Source organism: Ranitomeya imitator, chromosome 10 (assembly GCF_032444005.1).
Source record: "Ranitomeya imitator isolate aRanImi1 chromosome 10, aRanImi1.pri, whole genome shotgun sequence".
Taxonomy (NCBI): domain Eukaryota; kingdom Metazoa; phylum Chordata; class Amphibia; order Anura; family Dendrobatidae; genus Ranitomeya; species Ranitomeya imitator.
In genome coordinates, this window is record NC_091291.1 from 120,758,861 (window position 1) to 120,781,489 (window position 22,629).

Below are 22,629 nucleotides of genomic sequence, written 5' to 3' on the forward strand. Positions count from 1 at the left end.
GCATGAACGAAAGTCTTCCGGGTACGATAGTAGAACCTGGAAGACAACGAAGGCTTCCTAGCCTGGATTGTAGTGTGACTCGACCGGGACGAAAGGCCAGACGCTCTTATAACTGTGGAGTCCACAGCCATGCCGTAAACTGAGCGACCGATAATTCGGGTGGCAGATCAGACCCTGGAGGCCAAAGCGTAGACGCCCACGCGGGAGGGTCGCGAGATCTGGAGACGAACCAAAGGAACCTTCCTGTTCCTTCGGGACGCAGAGAGGGCCACGTCCGGAGTCCCCCATCGAAGACAAATCTGATGGAAGACCTCCTGATGCAAGGACCATAACCCTGCCGCGAGACCCTCGCAGCTGCAGAAGTCGGCGGCCCAATTGTCCGTGCCGGGGATATGCACCGTGGATATCACCAGAACCATTGCCTCTGCCCAGAGGAGGATCTTGGATACCTCGGCCAAGGAGCTCCGAGTCCCCCCTTTATGACTGACATATGCCACCTCCATGGCATTGTAGACCCCTGAGAATCCTTCCCTAGTGACGAGGGAAGAGAAAGATGGCCCGAAGCTCGAGGATGTTGATCTGCGGAAGAGACTCCTGCGCCGACCAACGACCCCAAGCAGTCAGATGGCGAAACACAGCGCCCCAGCCAAGCAGGCTGGCGTCCGTCGTCACCACTTGCCAAAGAACTGGAAGGAAGGACATGCCCTGGGAGATGAGAGGTGACGTCAGCCACCAGCTGAGGGACCCTTGACTCGGGAAGAGAGTCGGATAGGACGATCCAGGGACAAGACAGCACTGTCCCACTGTGACAGAATGGCCTGCTAAAGAGGTTGAGAGTGAAATTGGGCAAAGGGGATTGCTTCGAACGTCACTACCATCCTGCCCAGAAACTTCATGGGCGATCAGAAGAAGGGAAGCCGAGGACCCTAAAGCAAGGGTACATCCCGACGAAGGATGGATCTCTTGTCCTCGGGAAGGAAGACTTTGGTCTGACGAGTGTCGAAGAGCATGCCCCGAAAAACGAGGCGCTGGGAAGCAACAAGACAGGATTTCTTCATGTTGACAAGCCACCCGAAGCGGACTAGGGTGTAGAGGACGATGGACAGGCTCTGGTGAGCCTGAGAAAAAGGGGGACGGAGCCTAGAAGAGGATGTCGCCGAGGTACAGAAAAAAATAATAAGCCTCTGACCATCAAGATGGCTATCAGCGCCGCCATGGTCTTCGTGCAAACCCTGGAAGCGGTTGCGAGAACGAACGGCAGGGTGAAGAACTGAAAATGGTCCTGGAGCACCACAAAGCACAGGAATCTGTGATGTCCCGGGAAAATCGAGACATGAAGGTAGGCGTCCTGAATTTCTATGGAACACAAAAGTTCTCGAACCTCCATGGAAGCAATTACTGAACGATGGGAATCCATCCTTAAGAGTCTCAGACAAACTCTCCAGTTCAGCAATTTGAGATCCAGAATGGGACGAAACTTGCCCTTTTTTTTTTTTTTTTTTTTTTTTTTCTTATTCTTTTCTTCTTTCAGTACCACAAAAGATTGGAATAGCAACCAGTGAACCGTTCTTTTTCTGGGACGGGAACTATTACTCCGGCTTTGAGGAGAGAAGCGGTGGCTGCGAAGAAGACCCGGAACTAGAACGGGGACTCTTGGGGTCGGGATCCGAAGAAACGATCCCTGAGTTGTGAAACGAACTCTATTTTGTATCCCGAGGATACAACTTCCCTGACCCATGCGTCCTCTGCTGAGGGGATCCAGACATCCCTGAAGAAGGGAAAACCGCCCATCCTGGGAAGTGGGCTGGCGTCTTGCTGTGAGTCATGCCGAGGTGGATCCTCCAGTCCTGCCCTGGAGGATCTACCCTGGGAGGAGCGGGAGCGCCAGGAAGGCGTGTGGTCTAAAGAAAACAGTCTTCTACTCTTGACGTGCCTGTGGCATCTGTTGCTGCGGGGAAAAGGAGTTTGACGCCACGAAGCGACGTAAAGGCAGAAAGGACCGAAATTGCCATCTAGGAGGGGGGCGACGAGGTGTAGACTTGTGCCTCCTGGTAGCGTCCTAATGATTTGGCCCAACTTAGAACCAAAGCGACGTGAACACTGAAAAAGGCAGGCTGGTAAGGGACTTTTTGAAGACAAATCCGCCTGTCAGGCCTTGAGCCAAACGGACTGACGGATGGCAACGGCATTGCTGGACACCTGAGCCGCAAAAGACGCGGCATCCAGGGAAGCGGAGACCAAGTATTCACCCGCATGAGAAAACTGGTTGGCAAGCTCCGCCAGCTGTCCAGGAGGGCCCCGTCCAGAATGCTCCGACGGAGTTGTGTGACCTTTGGATATGGATAATGAAACCCAAGTATAAGCAATGGCCGGGCAAAAATAGACGCAGCCGATTCGAAAGCTGAGCTCGCAAAGGATTCTATGACTCTATAGTTAGAATCTTTCAGAGATGCTCCGCCAGATAGCGGGAGGACCGTGTTGGAGGACAGAGTCCAATAAGCGGTGAGCTCCAGAGAAAAGGGATATAAAAAACGCCAAGGCGCTTTCCTCTCTGAAAGCGGCTGGTCGGATTCTCTTTTTCTCTCGTCAGGGCCTTCTTGAATTCAGGGTGAGAAGCGAAGACCTTGGAAGGTGGCTTCGACCGTCTAAACGAAACCGCCTGATCCGCGCGTTCCGTAGAGGGATCTTTGATGCCACGGGTCTGGTTGATTGCTCCAATGAGGCTCTGAACCATATCCCTGTTAGCGATTTGGTCAGAATGCAGCTCCAAAACGTCCCTCTGAAGGTGCGTCCGAAAACGCCTCGCCTGACTCGGGAGAGGATCGGGAAGAAGCTGACCGCTGAAATGGGCCGTGAGGCGAGATGGAACGGGAAGAGGAGTCGCAATGGCGCTCCGGTCTGGACCTCTTTAAGGCCTATCCTGGTAGGCTCAGACGGGGCTACTTGTGACCCGCTGGCTACTGCGGAGGTCTGCCAGGACAATCTATCCAGAACGGACACCGGGGTCTGGGATACCCTGGTGAGATCCGCCACAGATTGAGACAGAGCGGAAGCCCACACTGGGATAGGGTCCTCACTCTCTCGGGGCAGAGGGGGGGGGGAGCCCAGAACGATGTGGGATCGCTGCAGTCCTGACAGGTGGGAGAGGACTGACCTAAGGGGAAACTGCCCTTACAGGAGAGCACAAAAGGTGCCTGACTAAAGCAGAGGAAGGATATTGGTCTGCAGTGCAGAGCTACTCACGGAAGATGTCCTGTGGATAGCTTCGGCTGTAGGAGGAGGTCGGCAGGGAAGGCAGGTCCTGTAAGAAATCACCGCTGGGTCCACACGCCGGGAGTGGTGTAAGGCCCCGCACTCTGAAGTCCGCAGCATGAGCCAAGAAGCGCCGAAAGCAGCCGGCGCTGAAGCTGCATGATTGAGAGTACAAAGATGGCGCCGGCCGCAGTCTGTGCTGAGGCCAAGAGGAGTGGGCGGGGCTAAGCGCCGGAGAGGAGAGAGGGGAAGACGCGGGAGAAAAGCCCGCCGGAAAGAGGACGGGGGCGGAGCCATAACGCCGCGCTAGGCCCCGACCGAAGCCGGGGCCTAAATTAGCTCCCGGTGGCCGTCGGGAATGGAAGCCGCGGCGTGGAGGCCCCGCAAGGCTAGCCCACCCGACGGAGAGAGCGGGGGCTAGAGTCACTGCGGCGCGGTCTGTGCCTAGGCCAGGGAGTGGCTGGGGCAAAGCGCCGGAGAGAAGGGGGAAAACGCGGGAGAAAGACCCGCCGGAAAGAGGATGGGGGCGGGGCCGAAACGCCGCACTAGGCCCCGACAGAAGCCGGGGCCTAAATTAGCCCCCGGTGGCCGGCAGAAAAGGTCCAGGCCCCGACCGAAGCCGGGCCTGGATTAGAGCCTGGTGACCGCTGTGGGGGAGAGACGCCGTGGAAACCTTACAAGGCCCCGGCGCTACCGCCGCAATGAACCCCTTCTCTGGTGGACCCATGTGCCGCACAAGGGAAGCTGAAGAGAGATCCAGGGTGAGGTAAGAGCCCTGGACCCCAAACTGTGGGACACAGTGACTTCCCCATAAAACAACCCCTGAGCCCCACTCTTAGATTGCTAGACAGGGGAGAAAATACTCACCTTTCTTCATCTGTATACTTACCCTTGAATGATCTGGGATGGTATGGGGAAAATACTCACCTCAAACCTCCCACGCCAGTACTAACCTGAAGAGGAATGAGACGTCCAGGAGCTGATGGACGTCCTCGTCTCCGCAACCGACAGGCTCTGGTGGGCGAGTGGGTGGGGGACGGAGCCAGGACCGGACTTCTGAGCACGCTTGTGTGCTAGGATCTTGGTCCTGGAGAGGGATCTATGAGGATACGGGGTGGCAGTACACGCCGTACTCATAGTCCGTATTGTGGGACTACAGGTGTGACTGTTCACCCTGTATCCCTCGGGAAAACCTGAAAAGAAAATGACGTACATTGAGGTAGATAAGGGTCTAATGAAAGACCCGTGTCCACCTCCTACTGACACTAAGCTAAACTGAATATCCTACTTCCTGTCGGTAGGGTGTACACTGCAGAGGAGGAGCTAACTTTTTTTATTTGCATAGTGTCAGCCTCCTAGTGGCAGCAGCATACACCCATGGTTCCTGTGTCCCCCAATGAAAGGCGATAGAGAAAGAAAGTTATACCACTGATTGGCTGCAGTGGTGACATTCGTTCTGAGCCACACAGGCACAGAATGTCAAGGCTGCAGCCAATCATTGCCTGCAGCCATGAAGTGACACCCCCGACAGAAGATGAAGTGTGGCGACTGGTAGCGAACAGAAATGGTAATGAATGGCGAATGTCTATTCCTAATATAATAATATATAATGGACAAGCCCGTCAGGTTATATGTACATAATTTATTGTCTAGGAATGGTAACACACTGTTGATTTATTCATACATTTCCAGAAAGAACAACAGAGGAATTGCACAATGTCGAGATAGAATAAAAGAATCGTTATTTAATAGGGAACACGAGGATTTACTAATACAGACAAATCAGGGAAGCGGATATATCATTGATAAATATTCTTATGTGAATAGATTGGTTTCCTCACCTGATGGAACATTGTGTGGCCTCGGGTCAGTCCGTGTGATGTTCTAGTGTATGGCTGCTATCAGCACCAACCACATTCACTAGATTCAATGAAAAACACAAATATCAAGAGCAAAAATCCAGTTTATTACAGACACACTTTCTACAGCTCAACGGCACCTGTCATATACAGTATAAACATACACTACATGGAGAAAAGCACAGAATTACAGTTTCTCATTCAGTCCCCTCACCCCAGGTATATAACATCCGGCCCCTGGTATAGAACATCTGGCCCCTCGCCTCAGGTATATAACATTCGCCCCCCCCCCTGGCGTATAACATCTAGCACCTCACTCCCAGCATATAACAGCTGGCCCATCGCCCCCGGTGTATAACATCTGACCCCTCGCCCCCAGCGTATAACATCCAGCCCTTCGCCCCCGGTGTATAACATCTGGCCCCTGGTATATTACATCTAGCCCCTCGCCCCCGGTGTATAACATCCAGCCCTTTGCCCCCCATATATAACATCTGGCACCTCACCCCCAGTATATAACATCTGGCACCTCACCCCCAGCATATAACATCCAACCCCTCGCCTCCGGTATATAACATCTGGCCCCTCACCCCCAGCATATAACATCTGGCACCTCATCCCCAGTGTTTAACATTTGGCCCCTCGCCTCAGGTTTATAACTTATGGCCCCTCGCCTCAGGTTTATAACTTCTGGCCCCTCGCCTCCGGTATATAACATCTGGCCCCTCACCCCCAGCATATAACATCTGGCACGTCACCCCCAGTATATAACATCTGGCCCCTCGCCTCAGGTTTATAACTTCTGGCCCCTCGCTCCCGGTATATAACACGTGGCCCCTTGCCCCCCGGCGTATAACATCTAGCACCTCACTCCCAGCATATAACAGCTGGCCCCTCGCCCCAATATGTTATATTCAGACCCCTCGCCCCCAGTGTATAACATCTAACCCCTCGCCCCCAGCGTATAACATCCAGCCTTTCGCCCCCGGTGTATAACATCTGGCCCCTCACCCCTGGTATATTACATCTAGCCCCTCGCCCCCGGTGTATAACATCCTGCCCTTTGACCCCCGTATATAACATCTGGCACCTCACCCCCAGTATAACATCTGGCACCTCATCCCGAGCATATAACATCCAACCCCTCGCCTCCGGTATATAACATTCGCCCTCCCCCCCCCCCTCAGTGTATAACATTTGGCCTCTCTGCCCCTGTCTATAACATCTGGCACCTCACCCCCAGTATATAAAATCTGACCCCTCGCCTCCGGTATATAACATGCAGCCCCCCCGGTGTATAACATACGGTCCCTCTCCCCAGTGTATAACATTTGGCCTCTCTGACCCGGTGTATAACATCTGGCACCTCACCCCCAGTATATAAAATCCGACCCCTCGTCTCCGGTATATAACATTTGCCCCCCCGGTGTATAACATATGGTCCCTCTCCCCAGTGTATAACATTTGGCCTCTCTGACCCGGTGTATAACATCTGGCACCTCACCCCCAGTATATAAAATCCGACCCCTCGCCTCCGGTATATAACATGCAGACCCCCCCCGGTGTATAACATACGGTACCTCTCCCCAGTGTATAACATCTGGCCTCTCTGCCCCGGTGTATAACATCTGGCTCCTCGCCCCTGGTGTATAACATCTGGCACCTCACCCCCAGTATATAAAATCCGACCCCTCGCCTCCGGTATATAACATGCCGCCCCACGCCCTGGTGTATAACATACGGTCCTTCTCCCCAGTGTATAACATCTGACCTCTCTGCCCCAGTGTATAACATCTGGCCACTTCTATTTAAACAATAATATATAACATAACACATTTATTTCTATCCTCCTTCCTTTTTCCCAAATGTTAGTGGCATTGCAGTGTGTACTATTGCCCGCACTAACACAATAAGAACTATTTATCTTATCTGACAAATACATGAGGCATCATTAATCCCTCTGTGCCCCCTGCCGTACATGGATGGCGCAGGCTCGGGAGCTGTGCCCGCACCATTCCTGGCTGTAACACACAGTCGGCATCTGCCAGTTACCTCCGTGATCGGCACGAGCTGCGAGAAGAAGAGAGAGGAAAAATAATGAAAGCGTTCAAAAGGAAATAGTGAGGGGGTTGGGGGTGTCGGTATAGGTGGGCGCTATAGGTGGTTGGTTACAGATATAGGGCAGTCTGACAGGGATTTTCCACATATTTTTTTTTAATCAATAGGGTAATTGCCGTGGGACGTAAAGGGGCTCACCCTGAATCTACAGGGCTGTGTTCAGACCACACATTGGCAATACTGCTGGCTGATTCAGGGGAATGCACAGATATGCTATCATCTGTCACTGCCCCAAGGGGACACACAGCAGGACGTGACCTGTCCACCCCACAGACACAATGCACTGCTGGGCACATAATTAGGGCTGATGTAACGTTAGATATGACGGGGCTTCCTTACTGTGATATCTGCAGTCCGAAGAGGTCCTGGTCTCCGACAAAATGGCGCCGAGAGTCTTGCGTAGGAGACAGGAAGGTAAAGGAGGTTTTCGCTCTAGTGATGGGAACACAGCCTGAGACGCAATTATGAGGGACGGGCTGTGTGCGGATCCAGAGCGCACGGAAGCGAACGAAGCCGGCGCCATCTTTCTGTAGCCTGTTTACATAGTAATGGGAAGAAATACAGGAAAATGGCGACAGCGCCCTCTGGAGTTCATTGTGTGTCTGGCTGAAAAATGGAGCATCAGAGAGAGCTTTGTATGGGATGTAATATTAGAAAAAAGCAAGCTCCATCTTCACAGCCCCTTTATTTACTATATGGGGAAACTGCATACATAGCAATTCCATAATATAATGCAATCAGACTTATTAGAGCTAATACCAATTTTATTTTATGGTCATGGCTGCCATTTTTATTTTTCTAGTAAAGTCTCCTAGGATAATTCATTTAATATTCCAGGTGCAGCATGACACAGACATAAGCGGAGCCACAGTGTCCCTTTAGGTGGTGTTCAGACCTCCATGGGCCGGTCAGTCACTGAAAAGATTGCGGATGTGATTAGCGCCGTGTCTAGCACCGTGTGTTCCTGCGAGTTACATTGCATACACTTTCTCTGTAAAACGGAGCACAATGGTGCACGCTGCGATGTGTTACCACACCGACGTGGAAACGCGGTGACTGCCGTGTCTCCATAGTGCCACGGTGCCACCTACGACACAGAATCACAAATGTTTCCTAATGCGTTGGGTCTGTTGTCGCACAACTCACTTGCCATAGACTTTAATGCAAGCTGCCACCTGCGACCGATCTATGATTTAGGGGGTGGTTTACGCACTAAAAAAGTCGCTGACAAGTTGCAGACATGTTTTTTGTTGACCGACACATGTCGTCATATAGCCCCAGCCTAAGGCCGGGATCACACATGCGAGAAACACGCCCGTGTCTCGCATGTGAAATCCAAGCTCTGGCGCCGGCACTCCAGAGCGGAGCGTGCGGCTCCATGTGTTGCTATGCGGCCGCACGCTCCGCTCCACAGTGCCGGCGCCAGAGCTTGGATTTTCCATGCGAGACACGGGCGTGTTTCTCGCATGTGTGATCCCGGCCTAAGGCCGGGGTCACACAAGTAATGATTATCTCTTCATAAATATTTATTTCTTTGAAGTAAAACATTAAGAAAAAGCCAGGGAAATGTTTTACCTCACAGAAACAATCAGCTCTGGTCCAACGCTGTCCTGTCTGTATACTCTTTTGCTTCCTCCTCTGCCCAGGAGCTGTGGTATGATCAGACCATGTTCCTGCACGGTCAGACACGGCCATTACACAGTACACAGCAGGGGCACATTTATAAGATTATCTCAGCACAGGAACATTTTATTTAAACACATCCAATTGTGGAAATTATTAGTATTCCAAGATCTATTGATTAAAATGTACTTTCGCTTGTGGGAAAACCGCTTTAATTTCTACACATCCTCCATTGTCTGTGTCCTTGTAAATCAGACTGCACTCGGATGACATAGTACTGTATTACATTGGTCCGAGTGCTATCCGATAACATTTTGGATAGCACCCGTCCGTGTTATATGCCCTAAAGCTCGCAGAGCGTTGCCTACGCTGGTTACTCTCCAGTTATCAATTCGCTATTTACTTGTTTACCGCCTCTGAATGTGTATAATGGTGTTGTTATTCACTGAAAGCAAACACTTATTTACAAGTTAAGAATCGAAATAACAAGTGTATGAGAAACTGGTAGAACTCATCTTTATTTAGATAAAATAGTATACTCAATCAGGTCTACGGTATGCGAGCAGGTCCACCCCCGACCCTAGATCGGGGTATTTGCTTCATATTTATCCACACTTAGACCACAACGTGTGAAAGCATTCTTGGATTTTATCACTGTTTCTGCCACAGTTTTTTCTTGAACAATGACCTGATGGCGGCTTTTACCTCCTGGTTCCTTAGGGTATATATAATCGGATTTAATAAAGGGGTCAGCACTGTGTAAAATATGGACACCATTTTATCTGCCGCGTAAGACACTGAAGGCCTCAAGTAGATGAAGACGCAAGGTCCGAAGAAGAGGGTGACCACGATGAGATGGGAGGCGCAAGTAGAAAAGGCTTTGCCCATCCCTTCTTCAGATTTGGTGTTTACTATGGTTCTGATAATCCCCATGTAGGAGATGAGTAAGACGATAAAGCACAGTGCGGATATCAGGCCACTGTTGGCCACAAATACGATCTCGATGATGAAGATATCTGAGCAGGACAGTACAGACAAGGGGTGGATGTCACAGAAGAAATGGTCAATGGTGTTCGGTCCGCAGAACTTCAGTTGACAGGTTAATATTATCTGGATGACGGAGTGTAAAAAGCTGGCGGCCCAGCACACAGCTTCCAGCCAGTAACACATGGTCCTGTTCATAATACTAGAATACCGTAGGGGGTTACATATGGCGACGTAACGGTCATAGGCCATGACGGTAAGAAGGATGCACTCAGTTCCTGCAAAGAAGTGTAAGAAGAAGAGCTGCGTGATGCAGGAGCTGAGGGAAATGGTGTTTCTCTTTGATAGAAAGTCCACCAGCATCTTAGGGACGGTCACAGAGGCGTAGCACAGGTCCACCAAAGATAACTTACTGAGAAAATAATACATGGCCGAATGGAGACGGGCTTCAAAATACACAGTAACTATGATGAGAAGATTGCCGAGCAGTATAAGGAGGTAGATGATGAGCAGGAGGATGAACAAGGCGATACTAAAATTAGGAAAAGAGTCCAATCCAAGGAGAACGAACTCCTCCACATTGTGCCGGTGGCTAGTATTCATCTTCTCCTTGTTTTATTCCTAAATGTCAAAGCTGGAAAGTGGAGTCATTTTTGTTTAATAGGTTTCTCATAAATATCAGTCACACATGTCAAAAAAATCTTATCAGTGATGTTATGGTCGATGGGATGTCCTAATGGCCTCATTCATACGTACTTGTTCCTTCATGGATAGAATACAGTGGCATGTAAAAGTTTGAGCACCACTGGTCAAAATTACTATTATTGTGAATAGTTAAGCAAGTTGAAGACGAAATGATCTCTAAAAGGGCCAAAGTTAAAGAACACACATTTCCTTTGTATTTTAGGGAAAAAAAAATATATTGCCATTTCTTACATTCTAAAAAATACTAAAAGGAAAATGGGCGATGTTTGGGAATGGGAATAGTTTGGGCACCCTTGTAGAATTGTGTGCTCAGATAACTTTGACCAAGGTCTCATACCTTAATTATCCTGTTAGGGTTATGGCTTGTTCGCTATCAATGTTAGGAAAAGCCAGGTGATTAAAATTTCCCAGCTTTATAAAAACCCAGCCTCCTCTAATCTTGTGCCAAAAACAGCAGCAATGAGTTCTTCTAAGCAGCTGCCTAGCACTCTGAAAATTAAAATGGTGGTGGCCAACAAGGCAGGTGAAGTCTATAAGAAGATGACAAAGTGTTTTCAAGTTCTCCTTTCCCCAGTTCGAAATGTAGTTAAGAAATGGCAGTTAACAGGAATAGTGGAGATCAAGATATGGTCTGGCAGACCAAGCAAAATTTCAGTGAGAGCTGCTCATAGGATTGCTACAGAGGCAAAGCAGAACCCCTCGCTTGACTACAAAAGACCTTCAGAAAGATTTAGCAGACCCTGGAGTTGTGGTGCATTGTTCTGCTATTCAAAGACACCGACACAAAATTTGCCTTCATGGAAGAGTCATCAGAAGAAAATCTCTCCTGCATCCTCATCATAAAATTCAGCATCAGTAGTATGCAAACGAACATCTAAACAAGCCTGATGCATTTTGGAAACAAGTCCTGTGGACCAATGAGGTTAAGATAGAACTCTATGGCCACAATGATCAAAGGTATGTGTGGAGAAAAAAGGGCACAGAATTTCAGGAAAAGAACATCTTGACAACTATTAAGCATGGGATAGATCAATCATGCTTTGGTGTTGTGTTGCAGCCAATGGCATGGGGAGCATTTCACGGGTAGAAGGAAGAATGGATTTGATGAAAGTTCAACAAATTCTTGATGCAAACATAACACCATCTGTAAAAAAAAACTGAAGGTGAAAAGAGGATGGCTTCTACAAATGGATAATGATCCTAAATACACATCAAATCCACAATAGGCAACCTCAAAAGTGCAAGCTGAAGGTTTTACAATGGCCCTCACAGTCCCCTGATCTGAACATCATTGAAAATCTGTTGCTAGACCTCAAAATAGCAGAAGATGAAAGAGGACGAAGGAATCTCACAGAACTGGAAGAATTGTCCAAGCAGGAATGGATGAAAATCACTCAAACATGAATTGAAAGACTCTTGTTTGGCTACAAAAAGCATTTACAAACTGTGATTATTTCCAAAGGGGGGTACTACTAGGTACTAACCATGCAGAGTGCCCAAACGTTTGGATCAGACCATTTTCCTTTTTTTATTTTTTAAAATGTAATATATATATATATATATATATATATTTTTATTATTATTATTATTATTTTTTTGCCTAAAATACAAAGGAAATGTGTCATCTTTAACTTTAGGCCTTTTAGAGATCATTTCATCTTCAACTTGATTAACTGTTCAAAATAACAGTAATTTTGACCAGGGGTGTACAAACTTTTACATGCCACTGTATCTACCCGTTAGACCTGGGCTACACTGCGATTTTTTTGTCGTGCTACTAATTGATTTTAATGATTAAGTGGCAGCTGCAGACCGCCTAGTCACATACAACTCAATATATTGCTTTTCCGCTAAGTTGTTAACCCCTTTACCCCCAAGGGTGGTTTGCACGTTAATGACCAGGCCATTTTTTACAATTCTGACCACTGTCCCTTTATGAGGTTATAACTCTGGAACGCTTCACCGGATCTTGGCGATTCTGACATTGTTTTTTCGTGACATATTGTACTTTATGATAGTGGTAAAATTTCTTTGATATTACCTGCGTTTATTTGTGAAAAAAATGGAAATTTGGCGAAAATTTTGAAATTTTGCAATTTTCCAACTTTGAATTTTTATGCAATTAAATCACAGAGATATGTCACACAAAATACTTAATAAGTAACATTTCCCACATGTCTACTTTACATCAGTACAATTTTTTGGAACCAAAATTTTTTTTTGTTAAGGAGTTATAAGGGTTAAAAGTTGACCAGCAATTTCTAATTTTTACTACACCATTTTTTTTAGGGACCACATCTCATTTGAAGTCATTTTGAGGGGTCTATATGATAGAAAATAACCAAGTGTGACACCAGTCTAAAAACTGCACCCCTCAAGGTGCTCAAAACCACATTCAAGAAGTTTATTAACCCTTCAGGTGTTTCACAGGAATTTTTTGAATGTTTAAATAAAAATGAACATTTAACTTTTTTTCAAAATTTTTTTACTTCAGCTCCAATTTGTTTTATTTTACCAAGGTTAACAGGAGAAAATGGACTGCAAAATTGTTGTACAATTTGTCCTGAGTACACCAATACCCCATATGTGGGGGTAAACCACTGTTTGGAAGCATGGCAGAGCTCGGAAGCGAAGGAGCATCGTCTGACTTTTCAATGCAAATTTGACAGGAATTGAGATGGGACGCCATGTTGCGTTTGGAGAGCCACTGATGTGCCTAAACATTGAAACCCCCAACAAGTGACACCATTTTGGAAAGTAGACCCCCTAAGGAACTTATCTAGATGTGTGGTGAGCACTTTGACCCCACACATCCTAGCTTCTTCCGTGCTGGGAAGACGCCCCCGGAAGAAGCTAGGGCGAAACGCGCGTTGGGGCGCTGGGAACAAGCCAGGGCGGATGCACACTATCTACAATCGGCTTTAGGTAATATTAGCATCTTAACTATTAACCTACCTCTTATTGTGATCGGTCAGTTGCTATCTGAACGGTGGGGATTCTCTGGTTATATGTTAAACTTTAATGATACATAGGATGGCCATATAATCACGGGACATAATTGATATAGAGTGGAGGCAGATAGCACTATTAGATTTAACTTTATATGTTCTATGAGATGGCTAGCTTTTGACTTTAGTATATATGTGCTTTATTAGTCTGATGAGAATACAGTGTGTGTCTTATGGCTTTCCCATGGGGTATTATCCGGAAGAAATGAAGTAGTCTTTTAAAATGTATATGTATTGTTCTTCATTGTTTTTCATTTTGTTTGTTTCTGTAATAAAATTTATTTAGTTTTTTAATCTATGGTTTGCTTCTTTGGGATGACAGTTACTTTACTGCCATCTTGTGGTTGTTCATAGCTAAAATAAATGTCTACACATAGTATAGGGGTATATATGTATATATATATATGTATATATATATGTATATATATATGTCAGTGAGACACATATATGTATATATATTAATATTTCACACAGCGCTAGATAGCTTAAAAGCCTGTAATTCAATTGCTGGCTTTTGCTATCTCCTTCTCAAACCCGACATGATATGAGACATGGTTTACATACAGTAAACCATCTCATATCCCTTTTTTTTGCATATTCCTCACTACTAATGTTAGTAGTGTGTATGTGCAAAATTTGGGCGCTCTAGCTATTAATTTAAAGGGTTAAATCGCTTAAAAAATTGGCGTGGGCTCCCGCGCAATTTTCTCCGCCAGAATGGTAAAGCCAGTGACTGAGGGCAGATATTAATAGCCAAGAGAGGGTCCATGGTTATTGCCCCCCCCCCGGCTAAAAACATCTGCCCCCAGCCACCCCAGAAAAGGCACATCTGGAAGATGCGCCTATTCTGGCACTTGGCCACTCTCTTCCCATTCCCGTGTAGCGGTGGGATATGGGGTAATGAGGGGTTAATGTCACCTTGCTATTGTAAGGTGACATTAAGCCAGATTAATAATGGAGAGGCGTCAATTATGACACCTATCCATTATTAATTCAATAGTAGGAAATGGTTAAAAAACACACACACATTATTACAAAGTCTTTTAATGAAATAAATACACAGGTTGTGTTTTTATACGCTGAGTGTGACACCGGCCTTAGATGGAATGGTCTGCAGGCGTCACGTTGCGTTTGCAGAGCCCCTAATGTACCTAACCAGTAGAAACCCCCCACAAGTGACACCATTTTGGAAAGTAGACCCCTTAAGGAACTTATCTAGATGTGTTGTGAGAGCTTTGAACCCCCAAGTGTTTCACTACAGTTTATAACGCAGAGCCGTGCAAATAAAAAAAATAATTTCCACAAAAATTATTTTTTAGCCCCCAGTTTTGTATTTTTCCAAGGGTAACAGTTGAAATTGGACCCTAAAAGTTGTTGTCCAATTTGTCCTCAGTACACTGATACCCGATATGTGGGGGGAAACCACCGTTTGAGCGCATGGCAGAGCTCGGAAGGGATGGAGCATCATTTGGAATGCAGACTTAAATGGATTGGTCTGCAGGTGTCACATTGCGTTTGCAGAGCCCCTAATGTACCTAAACAGTAGAAACCCCCCACAAGTGGGACCCCATATTGGAAACTAGACCCCCCAACGAACTTATCTAGATGTGTTGTGAGAACTTTGAACCCCCAAATGTTTCACTACAGTTTTTAACGCAGAGCTCGGAAGGGAAGGAGCACTGTTTTACTTTTTCAACGCAGAATTGGCTGGAATTGAGATCGGACGCCATGTCGCGTTTGGAGAGCCCCTGATGTGCCTAAACAGTGGAAACCCCCCAATTATAACTGAAACCCTAATCCAAACACACCCCTAACCCTAATCCCAACGGTAACCCTAACCACACCTCTAAGCCTGACACGCCCCTAACCCTAATCCCAACCCTATTCCCAACCGTAAATGTAGCCCCAACCCTAACCCTAACTTTAGCCCCAACCCTAACCCTAACTTTAGCCCCAACCCTAACTGTAGCCTTAACCCTAGCCCTAACCCTAGCGCTAACCCTAGCCCTAACCCTAGTCCTAACCCTAACTCTAACTCTAGCCCTAACCCTAATGGAAAAATGGAAATAAATACATTTTTTTAATTTTTCCCTAACTAAGGGGGTGATGAAGGGGGGTTTGATTTACTATTTACAGCGGGTTTTTTAGCGGATTTTTATGATTGGCAGCCTGTTATGAACAGGTGATTCAGAATCACAATGGACCTGGTGGTTACGAGCACAGAAAATGACCTGATAGTTGCTAATCACATAGGACGAGCTCTGAGACGTGGGAACTCTGCTGACCGCAATCCCTAATCCTATCATACCACACTAGAGGTAGCCGTGGAGCGCTCCTGACCAGACCTAGGCGCCTCAGGCACAGCCTGAGAAACTAGCTAGCCCTGAAGATAGAAAAATAAGCCTACCTTGCCTCAGAGAAATTTCCCAAAGGAAAAGGCAGCCCCCCACATATAATGACTGTGAGTTAAGATGAAAATACAAACACAGAGATGAAATAGATTTTAGCAAAGTGAGGCCCGACTTACTGAATAGACCGAGGATAGGAAAGATAGCTTTGCGGTCAGCACAAAAACCTACAAACAACCACGCAGAGGGGGCAAAAAGACCCTCCGCACCGACTAACGGTACGGAGGTGCTCCCTCTGCGTCTCAGAGCTTCCAGCAAGCAAGAAAAACCAATATAGCAAGCTGGACAGAAAAAATAGCAAACAAAAGTAACACAAGCAGAACTTAGCTTATGCAGGGCAGACAGGCCACAAGAACGATCCAGGAGAGAGCAAGACCAATACTGGAACATAGACTGGAGGCCAGGAGCAAAGAACTAGGTGGAGTTAAATAGAGCAGCACCTAACGACTTAACCTCGTCACCTGAGGAAGGAAACTCAGAAGCCGCAGCCCCACTCACATCCACCAGAGGAAGCTCATAGACAGAACCAGCCAAAGTACCACTCACGACCACAGGAGGGAGCTTGACCACAGAATTCACAACAGTACCCCCCCTTGAGGAGGGGTCACCGAACCCTCACCAGAGCCCCCAGGCCGACCAGGATGAGCCAAATGAAAGGCACGAACCAGATCGGCAGCATGAACATCAGAGGGAAAGACCCAGGAATTATCTTCCTGACCATAACCCTTCCACTTAACCAGGTACTGGAGTTTCCGTCTCGAAATACGAGAATCCAAAATCTTCTCCACTATATACTCCAACTCCCCCTCAACCAAAACCGGGGCAGGAGGATCAACGGATGGAACCACAGGTGCCACGTATCTCTGCAACAATGACCTATGGAATACGTTATGGATGGAAAAAGAAGCTGGAAGGGTCAAACGAAAAGACACAGGATTAAGAACCTCAGAAATCCTATACGGACCAATGAAACGAGGCTTAAACTTAGGAGAGGAAACTTTCATAGGAATGTAACGAGATGAGAACCTGTAATGATTAGGCAATTCAGTACCACAATGGACATAGCGATCAGAGCACATACAGTGATCTGACAATAACCCAAAAACATAGAACGAGCTCTGAGACGTGGGAACTCTGTTGACCGCAATCCCTGATCCTCTCCAACAACACTAGAGGCAGCCGTGGATTGCGCCTAACGCTCCCTATGCAACTCGGCACAGCCTGAGAAACTAGCTAGCCTGAAGATAGAAAATAAGCCTACCTTGCCTCAGAGAAATACCCCAAAGGAAAAGGCAGACCCCCCACATATAATGACTGTGAGTTAAGATGAAAAGACAAACGTAGAGATGAAATAGATTTAGCAAAGTGAGGCCCGACTTTCTGAACAGAGCGAGGATAGGAAAGGTAACTTTGCGGTCAACACAAAACCCTAAAAAACCACACAAAGGGGGCAAAAAGACCCTCCGTACCAAACTAACGGCACGGAGGTACACCCTCTGCGTCCCAGAGCTTCCAGCAAAACAAATAGATAAGCTGGACAGAAAAAACAGCAAACAAAATAGCAAAGGAAAACTTAGCTATGCAGAGCAGCAGGCCACAGGAACGATCCAGGAGAAAACAAGTCCAATACTGGAACATTGACAGGAGGCCAGGATCAAAGCACTAGGTGGAGTTAAGTAGAGCAGCACCTAACGACCTCACCACATCACCTGAATGAGGAAACTCAGAAGCCGCAGTACCACTTTCCTCCACCAACGGAAGCTCACAGAGAGAATCAGCCGAAGTACCACTTGTGACCACAGGAGGGAGCTCTGACACAGAATTCACAACAGTACCCCCCCTTGAGGAGGGGTCACCGAACCCTCACCAGAGCCCCCAGGCCGACCAGGATGAGCCACATGAAAGGCACGAACAAGATCGGGAGCATGGACATCAGAGGCAAAGACCCAGGAATTATCTTCCTGAGCATAACCCTTCCACTTAACCAGATACTGGAGTTTCCGTCTTGAAACACGAGAATCCAAAATCTTTTCCACAATATACTCCAACTCCCCCTCCACCAAAACCGGGGCAGGAGGGTCAACAGATGGAACCATAGGTGCCACGTATCTCCGCAACAATGACTTATGGAATACATTATGTATGGAAAAAGAATCTGGAAGGGTCAGACGAAAAGACACAGGATTAAGAACCTCAGAAATCCTATACGGAGAAACGAAACGAGGTTTAAATTTAGGAGAGGAAACCTTCATAGGAATATGACGAGAAGATAACCAAACCAGATCCCCAACACGAAGTCGGGGACCCACACAGCGTCTGCGATTAGCGAAACGTTGAGCCTTCTCCTGGGACAAGGTCAAATTGTCCACCACATGAGTCCAAATCTGCTGCAACCTGTCCACCACAGTATCCACATCAGGACAGTCCGAAGACTCAACCTGTCCTGAAGAGAAATGAGGATGGAACCCAGAGTTGCAGAAAAATGGCGAAACCAAGGTAGCCGAGCTGGGCCGATTATTAAGGGCGAACTCAGCCAAAGGCAAAAAGGACACCCAGTCATCCTGATCAGCAGAAACAAAGCATCTCAGATATGTTTCCAAGGTCTGATTGGTTCGTTCGGTCTGGCCATTAGTCTGAGGATGGAAAGCCGAGGAAAAAGACAAGTCAATGCCCATCCTACCACAAAAGGCTCGCCAAAACCTCGAAACAAACTGGGAACCTCTGTCAGAAACTATATTCTCTGGAATGCCATGTAAACGAACCACATGCTGGAAGAACAATGGCACCAAATCAGAGGAGGAAGGCAATTTAGACAAGGGTACCAGATGGACCATCTTAGAAAAGCGATCACAGACCACCCAGATGACTGACATCTTTTGAGAAACGGGAAGATCTGAAATAAAATCCATAGAGATATGTGTCCAAGGCCTCTTCGGGACCGGCAAAGGCAAAAGCAACCCACTGGCATGAGAACAGCAGGGCTTAGCCCGAGCACAAATCCCACAGGACTGCACAAAAGTACGCACATCCCGCGACAGAGATGGCCACCAAAAGGATCTAGCCACTAACTCTCTGGTACCAAAGATTCCAGGATGACCAGCCAACACCGAACAATGAACCTCAGAGATAACTTTATTCGTCCACTTATCAGGGACAAACAGTTTCTCCGCTGGACAACGATCAGGTTTATTAGCCTGAAATTTTTGCAGCACCCGCCGCAAATCAGGGGAGATGGCAGACACAATTACTCCATCCTTGAGGATACCCGCCGGCTCAGACAAACCCGGAGAGTCGGGCACAAAACTCCTAGACAGAGCATCCGCCTTCACATTTTTAGAGCCCGGAAGGTACGAAATCACAAAGTCAAAACGGCCAAAAAACAGCGACCAACGAGCCTGTCTAGGATTCAAGCGCTTGGCAGACTCGAGATAAGTCAAGTTCTTATGATCAGTCAATACCACCACGCGATGCTTAGCTCCTTCAAGCCAATGACGCCACTCCTCGAATGCCCACTTCATGGCCAGCAACTCTCGGTTGCCCACATCATAATTTCGCTCAGCAGGCGAAAACTTCCTGGAAAAAAAAGCGCATGGTTTCATCACTGAGCAATCAGAACCTCTCTGCGACAAAACAGCCCCTGCTCCAATCTCAGAAGCATCAACCTCGACCTGGAACGGAAGAGAAACATCTGGTTGACACAACACAGGGGCAGAAGAAAAACGACGCTTCAACTCTTGAAAAGCTTCCACAGCAGCAGAAGACCAATTGACCACATCAGCACCCTTCTTGGTCAAATCGGTCAATGGTTTAGCAATACTAGAAAAATTGCAGATGAAGCGACGATAAAAATTAGCAAAGCCCAGGAACTTTTGCAGACTTTTCAGAGATGTCGGCTGAGTCCAATCATGGATGGCTTGGACCTTAACAGGATCCATCTCGATAGTAGAAGGGGAAAAGATGAACCCCAAAAATGAAACCTTCTGCACACCAAAGAGACACTTTGATCCCTTCACAAACAAAGAATTAGCACGCAGGACCTGAAAAACCGTTCTGACCTGCTTCACATGAGACTCCCAATCATCCGAGAAGATCAAAATGTCATCCAAATACACAATCAGGAATTTATCCAGGTACTCTCGGAAGATGTCATGCATAAAGGACTGAAACACTGATGGAGCATTGGCAAGTCCGAATGGCATCACTAGATACTCAAAATGACCCTCGGGCGTATTAAATGCAGTTTTCCATTCATCGCCTCGCTTAATTCGCACCAGATTATACGCACCACGAAGATCTATCTTGGTGAACCAACTAGCCCCCTTAATCCGAGCAAACAAATCAGATAACAATGGCAAGGGGTACTGAAATTTAACCGTGATCTTATTTAGAAGGCGGTAATCTATACAAGGTCTCAGCGAACCATCCTTCTTGGCTACAAAAAAGAACCCTGCTCCTAATGGCGACGATGACGGGCGAATATGCCCCTTCTCCAGGGATTCCTTCACATAACTGCGCATAGCGGCGTGCTCAGGCACGGATAAATTAAACAGTCGACCTTTTGGAAATTTACTACCAGGAATCAAATTGATAGCACAATCACAATCCCTATGCGGAGGTAGGGTATCGGACTTGGGCTCATCAAATACATCCCGGTAATCAGACAAGAACTCTGGAACCTCAGAAGGGGTGGATGACGAAATTGACAGAAATGGAACATCACCATGTACCCCCTGACAACCCCAGCTGGACACCGACATGGATTTCCAATCTAATACTGGATTATGGGCTTGTAGCCATGGCAACCCCAACACGACCACATCATGCAGATTATGCAACACCAGAAAGCGAATAACCTCTTGATGTGCAGGAGCCATGCACATGGTCAGCTGGGTCCAGTACTGAGGCTTATTCTTGGCCAAAGGCGTAGCATCAATTCCTCTCAATGGAATAGGACACTGCAAGGGCTCCAAGAAAAACCCACAACGCTTAGCATACTCCAAGTCCATCAAATTCAGGGCAGCGCCTGAATCCACAAATGCCATGACAGAATACGATGACAAAGAGCAGATCAAGGTAACGGACAGAAGAAATTTTGACTGTACCGTACCAGTGGTGGCAGACCTAGCGAACCGCTTAGTGCGCTTAGGACAATCAGAGATAGCATGAGTGGAATCACCACAGTAGAAACACAGCCCATTCAGACGTCTGTGTTCTTGCCGTTCAACTCTGGTCAAAGTCCTATCGCACTGCATAGGCTCAGGTGATACCACCAAATGGTGCACAGATTTACGCTCACGCAAGCGTCGACCGATCTGAATGGCCAAAGACATAGACTCATTCAGACCAGCAGGCATAGGAAATCCCACCATGACATCCTTAAGGGCTTCAGAGAGACTCTTTCTGAAAATCGCTGCGAGCGCACCTTCATTCCATTGCGTGAGTACGGACCACTTTCTAAATTTCTGACAATATACCTCTATCTCATCCTGACCCTGACAAAGAGCCAGCAAATTTTTTTCTGCCTGATCCACTGAATTAGGTTCATTGTACAGCAATCCAAGCGCCAGGGAAAACGCATCGATATTACTTAATGCAGGATCTCCTGACGCAAGAGAAAATGCCCAGTCCTGAGGGTCGCCACGCAAAAAAGAAATGATGATCCTAACTTGTTGAACTGGGTCACCAGAGGAGCGAGGTTTCAAAGCCAGAAATAGTTTACAATTATTTTTGAAACTCAGAAATTTAGTTCTATCTCCAAAAAACAAATCTGGAATAGGAATTCTCGGTTCTAACAAAGAATTCTGAACCACAAAATCCTGAATATTTTGTACTCTTGCCGTGAGCTGATCCACACATGAAGACAGACCTTTAATGTCCATTGCTACACCTGTGTCCTGAACCACCCAAATGTCTAGGGGAAAAAAAAGGCAAAACACAGGGCAGAGAAAAAAAAATGGTCTCAGAACTTCTTTTTTCCCTCTATTGAGAATCATTAGTACTTAGGCCTCCTGTACTGTAATGATTAGGCAATTCAGTACCACAATGGACATAGCGATCAGAGCACATACAGTGATCTGACAATAACCCAAAAACATAGAACGAGCTCTGAGACGTGGGAACTCTGTTGACCGCAATCCCTGATCCTCTCCAACAACACTAGAGGCAGCCGTGGATTGCGCCTAACGCTCCCTATGCAACTCGGCACAGCCTGAGAAACTAGCTAGCCTGAAGATAGAAAATAAGCCTACCTTGCCTCAGAGAAATACCCCAAAGGAAAAGGCAGACCCCCCACATATAATGACTGTGAGTTAAGATGAAAAGACAAACGTAGAGATGAAATAGATTTAGCAAAGTGAGGCCCGACTTTCTGAACAGAGCGAGGATAGGAAAGGTAACTTTGCGGTCAACACAAAACCCTAAAAAAACCACACAAAGGGGGCAAAAAGACCCTCCGTACCGAACTAACGGCACGGAGGTACACCCTCTGCGTCCCAGAGCTTCCAGCAAAACAAATAGATAAGCTGGACAGAAAAAAGAGCAAACAAAATAGCAAAGGAAAACTTAGCTATGCAGAGCAGCAAGCCACAGGAACGATCCAGGAGAAAACAAGTCCAATACTGGAACATTGACAGGAGGCCAGGATCAAAGCACTAGGTGGAGTTAAGTAGAGCA

The 22,629-nt window shown here is 47.1% G+C and overlaps 2 protein-coding genes across 2 annotated transcripts in view; both read right to left on the reverse strand.

The window, feature by feature from the left end:
* Window positions 1-7,598, reverse strand: part of LOC138652244 (uncharacterized) — a 55,334-nt gene extending 47,736 nt beyond the window's left edge. The window contains exons 1-3 of the mRNA XM_069743012.1: window positions 7,569-7,598; window positions 7,090-7,181; window positions 5,094-5,172 (exon numbers count right to left, since the gene is read on the reverse strand). Coding sequence (XP_069599113.1) covers window positions 5,094-5,105 — 12 coding nt within the window. The 5' untranslated portion in view covers window positions 5,106-5,172; window positions 7,090-7,181; window positions 7,569-7,598. The remainder of the gene's footprint in view (window positions 1-5,093; window positions 5,173-7,089; window positions 7,182-7,568) is intronic.
* A 1,905-nt stretch (window positions 7,599-9,503) lies between these two features.
* LOC138652039 (olfactory receptor 4Q3-like) lies at window positions 9,504-10,439 on the reverse strand. Its single transcript, XM_069742753.1, has one exon. It carries the CDS (start codon window positions 10,437-10,439, stop codon window positions 9,504-9,506), a length of 936 nt encoding a protein of 311 aa, XP_069598854.1.
* Window positions 10,440-22,629: the final 12,190 nt, after the last annotated feature.